The following is a 9,352-nucleotide window of genomic DNA, read 5'->3' on the forward strand; positions in this document are numbered from 1 at the left end:
TTTCTCCGTATTTGCTTTTTCTTTGTCCATACTTGGCTACCATCGTCACTGTGTGCCCCATTACCGTTTTATATATCCTTAGCTATATTTTTCTCGATACATATTTGGATTTCATCAGTAATCTTAGGCTTCCCATCTTTTTATTTCCCTTTTGGTAATCTGGCATTCAGTACTCATTCTTTCTGACCTTTCTCATTTACAGTAACCCCCAGATGCGTAAAATGACCACTCTCTCGAAATTACATTCCCTTGCTTCATTAGGAGCATATCCTGGAGCTGACATCAATTCCGATCATAATCATGTTGTTGTAAAAGTGCGCGCAAGATGGAAACTAATAAAGAAACAAAAACCTCAACACAAACTAGACATCCGATTATTGAAAAACGACACCATACAACACACAGTATACCCCATTCCACGAATATATACGACCCTCTTGGATTATCGCGATAACGAATATTTTACTGTGCAAAATATGAAGAACGAAAGTAAATTGCAAATTATATTGTTGTTTATTGGAGTAATTATTAGAGCAAAATACTTTCGTACTTCTTATGTTGCACGCTAAACTATTCGTTGTCGCGATAATCCAAAACATACTTTAAAATGTATCATATGTATCTGAATTGCCGATATAAATGAGTCCAATTAAATAAATTATTAAAAGAATTTTTTTACTAAGCAACAACATTTTTGTTTGTATTAGTAGCATTTTGTATTTTGACAACGGCACCCGATTTGGGCGTCGAAACGTTAATAAAAAATCATTTTTTAATAATATTGTGGCTTATTTCCCATTGTAAAAATTAAAAATAATAATCCAAAACAGTCGTATATTCGTGGAATACACCATAAATAAAGAATTAAATAAAAATTTAACGTTGAACGTTGAAACTAATCAGCGAAGAAAATATCGAAATATTTGTCCTTTTATTCAATCGCATTTATAAAGACAGTTTTACATTATGCTATTTTCATGCTAGGCAAGAGCCACGCAAGACAGATCACGCTACTGCGCGTGCCTACGCGCTATTTCCATGCAATTCCTGTGCTAGACGAAAAATTAAAACATGTTCTATTTTTCATGCTATTTTGATGCAAGTCCTGTCAAAATTCATGTTGCCAATATGACAAAATTTATAGTTTAGAAAAAAACTTAACCTTATTGTGTAAATTTAAATGGTATTTATCGGATGTAATAATTTGTGATTTATATTTGAATATATTTAATTATGGACTGAAATTTCCAAGTGAAATATCTAAAGTTAATATTTTGATATATTTCTTCTATTGGCAACAATGAAAGTAGTATCTAAAATTGCACAGAAATAGCTCTGATGTAAAAAGGCCAGGCTAGGCAAGAGGTATGCCATGCAAGACGGACTTGCATAGCATGAGACTTGCATAGCCTTGATGTAAAGCTGCTTTAATACAGGTAAAATACCCCAAGACTGGCTAGAGTCAATATCCATCCCACTACCGAAAAATCCAAACCCACAAAACTGCAATGAGTTCCGTCTGATAAGCCTTATGAGTCATGCAGTAAAAGTCGTACATAATCGTATCTATAGAAAATGTGAAACAATCATCGGAGACGATCAGTTTGGATTCAGAGCCGGCCGGCATGGGAACGAGAGAAGCTCTCTTAAATTTACTAGTTCTCGCGCAAAAATGCTACGACCAACAGAAAGTTATATTTTTATGCTTTATAGACTTCGAAAAAGCATTTGATAGAGTAAGACACGACCTATTAGAACGTTTGCAAGAAGTCGGTTTAGATGGAAAAGACATCAATTTACTAAAGAACTTGTACTGGAACCAAAATGCCAGAGTTAGGATCGAAGTTTCCACATCCGCAGAAGTAGAAATTAGGAGGGGAGTTAGACAGGGATGTGTTCTGTCGCCTCTGCTGTTTAATCTTTACTCCGAGTTTCTATTTAAAGAGGCACTGGAGGACTCCAAGGATGGGGTCAAGGTGAATGGCGTAAATATCAACAGCATCAGATACGCCGATGATACGGAGTTGATCGCGGATTCCGACTTGGGTCTACAACGACTCATCGACAAGACCAACTCGACCTGTGAGTAATTTGGTATGAAAATAAACATTAAAAAAACCAAAGTGATGTCAATCCGAAAAAACCAAAACGTACCTCAACCTTGCACAATAAATGGGCACATTTCATAACAAGTCAATGGATTTAAGTACTTGGGATATTTAATGAATAGCAGCCTAAATCCTGATCTAGAAATAAGATCAAGAATAGAACAGGCCAGAAAATCTTTCGAAAAAATTAAAAAACTGCTTTGTGATTCTCGAATAAAACTCGAAATTCGACTAAGTTTATCCAAATGCTACGTCTGGTCGACTCTTCTCTATGCAGTTGAGACATGGACCCTTAAAACATCAACCGTAAATAAGTTGGAGGTCTTTGAAATGTGGATCTACCGGAGAATTCTCAAAATTTCGTGGACATCGCATACCTCAAACGAAGAAGAAGAAGACAGGGCTAAATTTTGAACAGCTAATAAGAACAGCTGAAGACAGAAAAGAGTTTGCAATAATTGTAATTGCCAACCTTCATTGAGGAGACGGCACTTTAAGAAAAAGAAGAGCTTCATTAGACATGAAAGTAAACTGTCACTCTTCTTTTTGCTCTGTATTTCCGAATATCATGTCTTCTTCTTAACGTGCCCTATCAAGTCCCCTTGACGTTGGCGATTAACATGGCGAAACTGTCTCTGTCTCGAGCTATTCTAAATAGGTGTTCTGCTTTCTTTATTCCTGTCCACTCCCGGATATTCTTCAACCAAGAGGCCTGCTTTCTACCAATTCCTCTGCGTCCTTCGATTTTACCCATCATAATAAGTTGAAGAATATTATACCGGTCTCCCCTTACTACGTGTCCAAAATAGGCCATCTTTCTATATTTGATGTTATCAAGCAGCTCACGGGTAGCATTTGCTCTCTTAAGGACTGCCACATTTGTCAGCATAGCCGTCCATGGTATTTTTAGAATACGTCTGTGCAGCCACATTTCAAAGGCCTCCAAACGGTTAATGGTGGATATTTTTAATGTCCATGCTTCGACACCATACAAGAGGACTGACCAAATGTAGCATTTAATCATGCGCTTTCGAAGTTGAAGTTGCAAGGTATCATTACAGAAGAATGACCTCATTTTTAAAAATGTCGTGCGGGCTATCTCGATTCTACATTTTATCTCTTTATCTGGATCTAGTTGTTCAGTAATATGGCAACCAAGATATTTAAAACTGGGTACTCTTTGAATCATATGACCATCAACATATAACCGTGAATCTTGATGGGCCAAACGGCTAAATACCATGTACTTTGTTTTTGAACAGTTTATATTTAGGCCAAACTCTCTTCCCACTCTGTCAATGGCATTTAAAAGGTGTTGTAATCCATTCATATCATCACTTAAAATAACTGTATCGTCTGCATATCTGATTGTATTTATCAGAATTCCATTAACATTCACACCCCATTCCAAATTATTCAGCGCTTCCTTAAATATTCTATCTGAATACAAATTGAACAACAGTGGGGACAGTATACAACCCTGTCTGACGCCTCTTTGTATTTTGCATATTTCTGTTGATTTTCCATTTATGCAAGCTGTCGCTGTTTGACGCCAGTATAATTTTTCTATGATTCGTACATCTTGACTATCAACTCCTTTATCCTTTAGTATTTTAATTAATTTGTGATGTTGTACTCGATCAAAGGCCTTCTCATAGTCAATAAATACAGCAAAGACGGCTTTCCTTTGATCTCGGCATTTCTGCAATAACACATTTAGTGCAAAGAGTGCGTCCCGGGTTCCCAGTCCATTTCTGAAGCCAAATTGTGTTTCATCCTGGTCTTCTTCACATTTATCTCTGATTCTACTGTGGATGATACGTAGAAAGATTTTCAAGGTGTGGCTCATAAGGCTTATCATTCTATAGTCGCTACAGTTTTTCGGACGTTGTTTTTTTGGTAGGGTTATGAATTCGGACTTTAACCAATCTTCAGGGATATCACCAGTCGAATAAACATCATTGAAAAGTTTGACTAGTATTCCAATGTTTTCCTCATTTATGAGCTTTAACATTTCTGTAGGTATGTTGTCGGGACCAACGGCTTTATTGTTTTTTGCCAATTTTATAGCATGTTGTATTTCTGATTTTAGTATTTCTGGTCCTTCACCTTCATCTAAAGTGTCCAGTTCTTCGGGTCTATCATCATTATACAGTTCATTTATATAATTATACCAGGTAGTTCGGATTTCGTGTTCGTCTATTATCATTTTTCCCGACGAATCGGTTATAGTATGTGGAGTTTTCTTATAATAAAGACCAGCTACTTCTCTAACTTTTTTAAACATATTAAACGTATCATGTTTTTCATTCAACTTTTCTAATTCCTTGCATTTATCCTCCATCCATTTTTCTTTAGCTACCTTTATTTTTTGTTTAATTAGTTTTTGTTTTTCTTTGTATTCTGTTTTGTTATCTTTCAGTTTTCTTCTCTGCTCCATCAATTCCAGGATTTCATCAGTCATCCATTGTTGTTTTTTGTGCCTCAACAGGAATATCATGTACTTTGACTTTTTCTGATTTATTTCTAGGTCAAAATATTTTACCTCCTTTTCTAATCGTTTCACACCATTTTTTAATTATTTTCTTGTTTTCGTTAGAACAGTAAGATCATCAACGAATGTCAGACATTGATGCTCATTGTTAAAGATGGATCCCGTCGTTTTAACTCGGCTATGTCTGATTACTGTTTCCAATACTAAGTTAAAAATCACCGTGAATAACGCATCTCCTTGTCTAATACCTCTGTTCACTTAAAATTCATTCGAGGAGAATCCTCTCCATACTACATGATTTCGTGTGCTATTCAGTCATTCTTACTAACCTAATCAATTTTGCGGGTACGTTCAAGGAGCTGATGCAGTGCTTCATACATTTTATTTCTTCTTATCCTATCATACGCTTAAAATATAGGGACAACAACGCATGGAGGGATACCTTATGTTCATAGCAGGTAGTCTGGATTGCTTTTAGTGTAAAAATCTGATCTTTAAGAATCTGATCAACTCTAAAACCGACGTGATATTCACCTAGTTTATCTTCAGCAAATCTGTTGAGTGTCTCTCTTAGCATCCTGGCTAATAGGTACCTTATAACAAGTGCCCAACAGGGCAAAACCTCAGTAATTTTGACATGCCAATATATCTTCTTTTTTGTATATGGGGCATAATAGAGCTTTGTTCCAATCTTTGGGCATATTTTCCTCTTCCCATATCCTTTTCATAAGGCTAAGGCTATCCTTTTTGAAGTTATACTTCTTTAGGCGCGATTGAGAGTAAAATTTCATAATACTGCGCGCATGCGCACACAGACAGTATGGCGTTTACTTGCTAAATCGTTCAAGTTATGTACAAGTCCGTCTAATTTACTTACCGTTGCACGTCATTATCTACGCCAGAGATCTAAGTTGACATAGAGTTGCCAAAGTATAAAAAAATCCTGAATCCATTTTAAATCAAATAGATCACATAGTTATTGTAAACGTGGATTATACAACAAAACAAATTAATATTCAATGTAAATAAATAAAAACTTAAGAAATAGAGAAAAAGAATTAAGTTATAATCTTTTAAGATTTGCAGTGCAAGCGTTTTTGCACTGCATTGTTAATAATTATTAAAAAACGGCTCCGAACTCTTGGGAGAAGCCGATAGATTTCTTTGTACCTATATGTCTACAATAACAACTAAAAAAGTTGTCAGATACCTCGATTATTCCAAGTCGTAATAAAATTAGGTGAAATTTATATTTTTATAGTAGAGGATCTTTTTATAGTAAAGTAAATAATAAAAGCAGTAAATATAATAGAACAGATACTTATAGTAAAGAATATAAACAAATATGAACTGTCATCACCGCAACTGTCAAATAAATGTTACCAATTTATTCTAAAATGTCACCTTCGTTCGATTACAGTTACAGTGTGTTCCGAACAAATGTGCTTCATAAAAACGCTTTATAATCCATTTATACAAATTAAATGAAACATATTATTGTGTATTTCTTTAGGTTAACATTAATAGAAATCTTCAAATATTATTTCTACGCGTGTATAATAAAATATGTCTAGTGGCTGTAATTCCAGTGTACTCGGCAAAATGATTCTAAAAAAGAACACACCTACCGCTAAATATTTCGTGTTGGTATCATGCGACGTCACAGGCTATGACGCGGATGACGTGCAACAGTTAGTAAATTAGACGAAGTTTATAAATATATTAGTGCAAGAAAAGGTGTGAAAAGAATATATTAGTGTTTTTAGTAAATATATTTATATGTAGATAAGGACACACCCTTAAACTTGATAAAAATGATAAACTTAAAGATAAAACCCATAACTAAATTAAAATTCATGGTGACGTTTCAATTATTACTTTAATCATCGTCAGAATAATAAGCTTTTTGAGCGGATGCTTTTAAATAATTTTAAAGGAACAAACATAATTAATGAAAACGTAAAAAATGACATTGACAATCATTGGGTTAAGTTAATAATTTCAAACATGCCATGTCTTGTTGCGTGTTTAAGGGTGGCTTCAAAAGAAATATGGATAATGCCTCCTTGATGCTGAGTTCTGTTGGAGAACTTGCATGACCAATGATTGAGAAGTCCTTACGACTAATAGGGTGGTCAGAATCAGTCATATGTTGGAATACTGCTGAATTTGGAACTGTTCTTGATCGTCTTCCTAAGTGAGGAGTGATACCTAAGTGTTCGCAACATCTGACATTAAAGTGACATCGAGTCTTCCCGACGTACGTAGCTGCACAGCTACTACATTTGAATTGGTATATAATGTTAGATGCGAGATCACTAGGAATCATGTCTTTCACATGGAAACGAGATCCTATCCTTTCCAAAGTCGTGAAAGCAAATCTTAATTCTATAGAGGGAAATGCTTTTTTAATTATTCTACGGATAATTATTATTATATATTATATTATTATATATTCTCACTTAGGAAGACGATCAAGAACTGATTGAAATATGACTGATTCTGACCACCCTATTAGTCGTAAGGACTTCTCAATCATTGGTCATGCAAGTTCTCCAACAGAACTCAGCATCAAGGAGGCATTATCCATATTTCTTTTGAAGCCACCCTTAAACACGCAACAAGACATGGCATGTTTGAAGTTATTAACTTAACCCAATGATTGTCAATGTCATTTTTTACGTTTTCATTAATTATAGGTTTGTTCCAACACGACCGAGAACCGTCACGAAACGGTAACGCTTCTGCGCAGTAAACAAAATCCGTTCCAACAAAAATATGATCGTCATCGGATCGTCCTTCCCACTGTTCCAACAAGAATTGTGATCTTTCGGTGACGGTTTCGTGATGATCATTTCAGTAATCGGGCAAATGCATAATGTGCTGGTTGGACTGACTTGCGCACTAGGGTTTAATTAAAGTTTTTGAGCCTTTGATCGACTAAAAGCACACAAGCTGTCACCAACAAAAATGACAAATATATGATTACCGTCATGGGACGATAACTGGGCGATACAATTACGAACATGCGCACAACAGACGGTACAAGCAGTTTCGTGACGGTTTTTGGGCCGTCCAAAAGTTCATGTTGGAACAAACCTTATGTTTGTTCCTTTAAAATTATTTAAAAGCATCCGCTCAAGAAGCTTATTATTCTGACGATGATTAAAGTAATAATTGAAACGTCACCATGGATTTTAATTTAGTTATGGGTTTTATCTTTAAGTTTATTATTTTTATCAAATATATTTATTATAATTTTTGTGTCTTTGGATTTGTCTTCCTCAGGAGTAATTAAGATGAGTATTATTAAAACATTTTATTGTATATTTATTATACTTCACCTTGTCTGTTTGTTAACGTGAATTGTATTAGGTACGTCCGAACCGATACAGACACAGTCCTCGTAGCGTATTTGGTATAGCATTCGGCCAGAGATCGAGAGGTCTCGAGTTCGAATCCGGAGCAATCATATACTTTTTTTTTGAAAGCGGTAAGCACAAAATTAGTTTGGTGTTTAAAAAAAAATAAAACAAACTGTTTAAAGTATATTTATTTTTAAGAAATCATATAATAGAAGTATAACTTCTTACGTGCGTACAAAGTACACACACATTCTTTTTTTTTGTAATTCTTCCACTCCACCCTTTATCATTTCCGCAGGTATCTTTAGCATCCGTCGATGCAACCACATTTCCAATGCTTCAATTTTGTTTATGCTTGATACTTGTCCAAACTTCTACATACAAAAGTACAGACCAAATATAACACTTAACCGTTCTTTGTCGTATTTCTAAACAGATGATTATGGCAAAGAAAATGTCTTTATTTTCATAAAATAATTTGAGTCATTGATATTCTGCGTTTTATAAGGTTTTCTAATGCCTAGTCTTAGTTTTTTTTTTCGTGTTTATCTTTTTCTTTATTGAAAATGATGATACACATGGCATGTTTCTTTTTTTTTTTCATCATAAACACAGCATCATCCAAATAAAACTGGTTTTTAAAAATTTGTTTCTCATTTTTAAGCAGCAGCTGAAGCCTTGTTCAAATTTCGTAGTATTTTTTCATGTTTAAAATACTTTTTAATCGTTTAATTTGATCTCTCTCTTTTTAGGTTGGTAGAGCCGAAAAAGATACAGAAGAGGTCTCGAATAAAGTGCGCCATCTATTATCGGATATTGAAAACATAATGTATGAATTACAAAACTCGCCTGGCATAGACGAGACCGATGTAGACAGATTGGAGGAACAAATAAAAATTACTGAAGAAAAAATAAAAGCTGCAAAACTAGATGAAAAGCTGCAACGGTTGCAAGACGACAAAAAAATGAAAGATGAATTAATCGAAAGATACAAGAAACAAATAATATTATTGCAAGATGAGGTTGATAATATTGAACAAGTTGTGGATGCCCTTCCATCAGGATGCTATAGGAGAATAGAGCTTGAACCATAGTAAACATTTAAAATATATTTGTGTTGTTATGTTTTACATTAAAACCTTTTTACATGATTTTTTAATAAAGTTACTAAATTATTACATATTGTGATTTATTTCGGAAATATAGATATACGGGGTGTTTCATTAATAATTGGAAATATTTTAACTACAGATTAATGGGCTTTAAAATATTGAGGTTTAACCCAATTCATATAGTTCGAAAATGATTCCTAGTGGCCAGGGCCGGACTGGCTCATCAAAAAGGCGCCAACCCAAATTCTAAAAAAGGCGCCAACCTAATCTCTG

General features: G+C 34.5%; 1 protein-coding gene across 6 annotated transcripts in view; it reads left to right on the forward strand.

Moving 5' to 3' along the window:
• LOC126890664 (laminin subunit gamma-1-like) overlaps positions 1–9,145 on the forward strand; it is a 260,245-nt gene extending 251,100 nt beyond the window's left edge. For all 6 annotated transcript variants that reach the window (XM_050659781.1, XM_050659784.1, XM_050659782.1 and 3 more), the window contains one exon: positions 8,720–9,145. In XM_050659781.1, coding sequence (XP_050515738.1) covers positions 8,720–9,061 — 342 coding nt within the window. In that variant the 3' untranslated portion in view covers positions 9,062–9,145. The remainder of the gene's footprint in view (positions 1–8,719) is intronic.
• The last annotated feature ends 207 nt before the right edge of the window (positions 9,146–9,352 follow it).

Source organism: Diabrotica virgifera, chromosome 8 (genome assembly GCF_917563875.1).
Source record: "Diabrotica virgifera virgifera chromosome 8, PGI_DIABVI_V3a".
NCBI lineage: Eukaryota > Metazoa > Arthropoda > Insecta > Coleoptera > Chrysomelidae > Diabrotica > Diabrotica virgifera.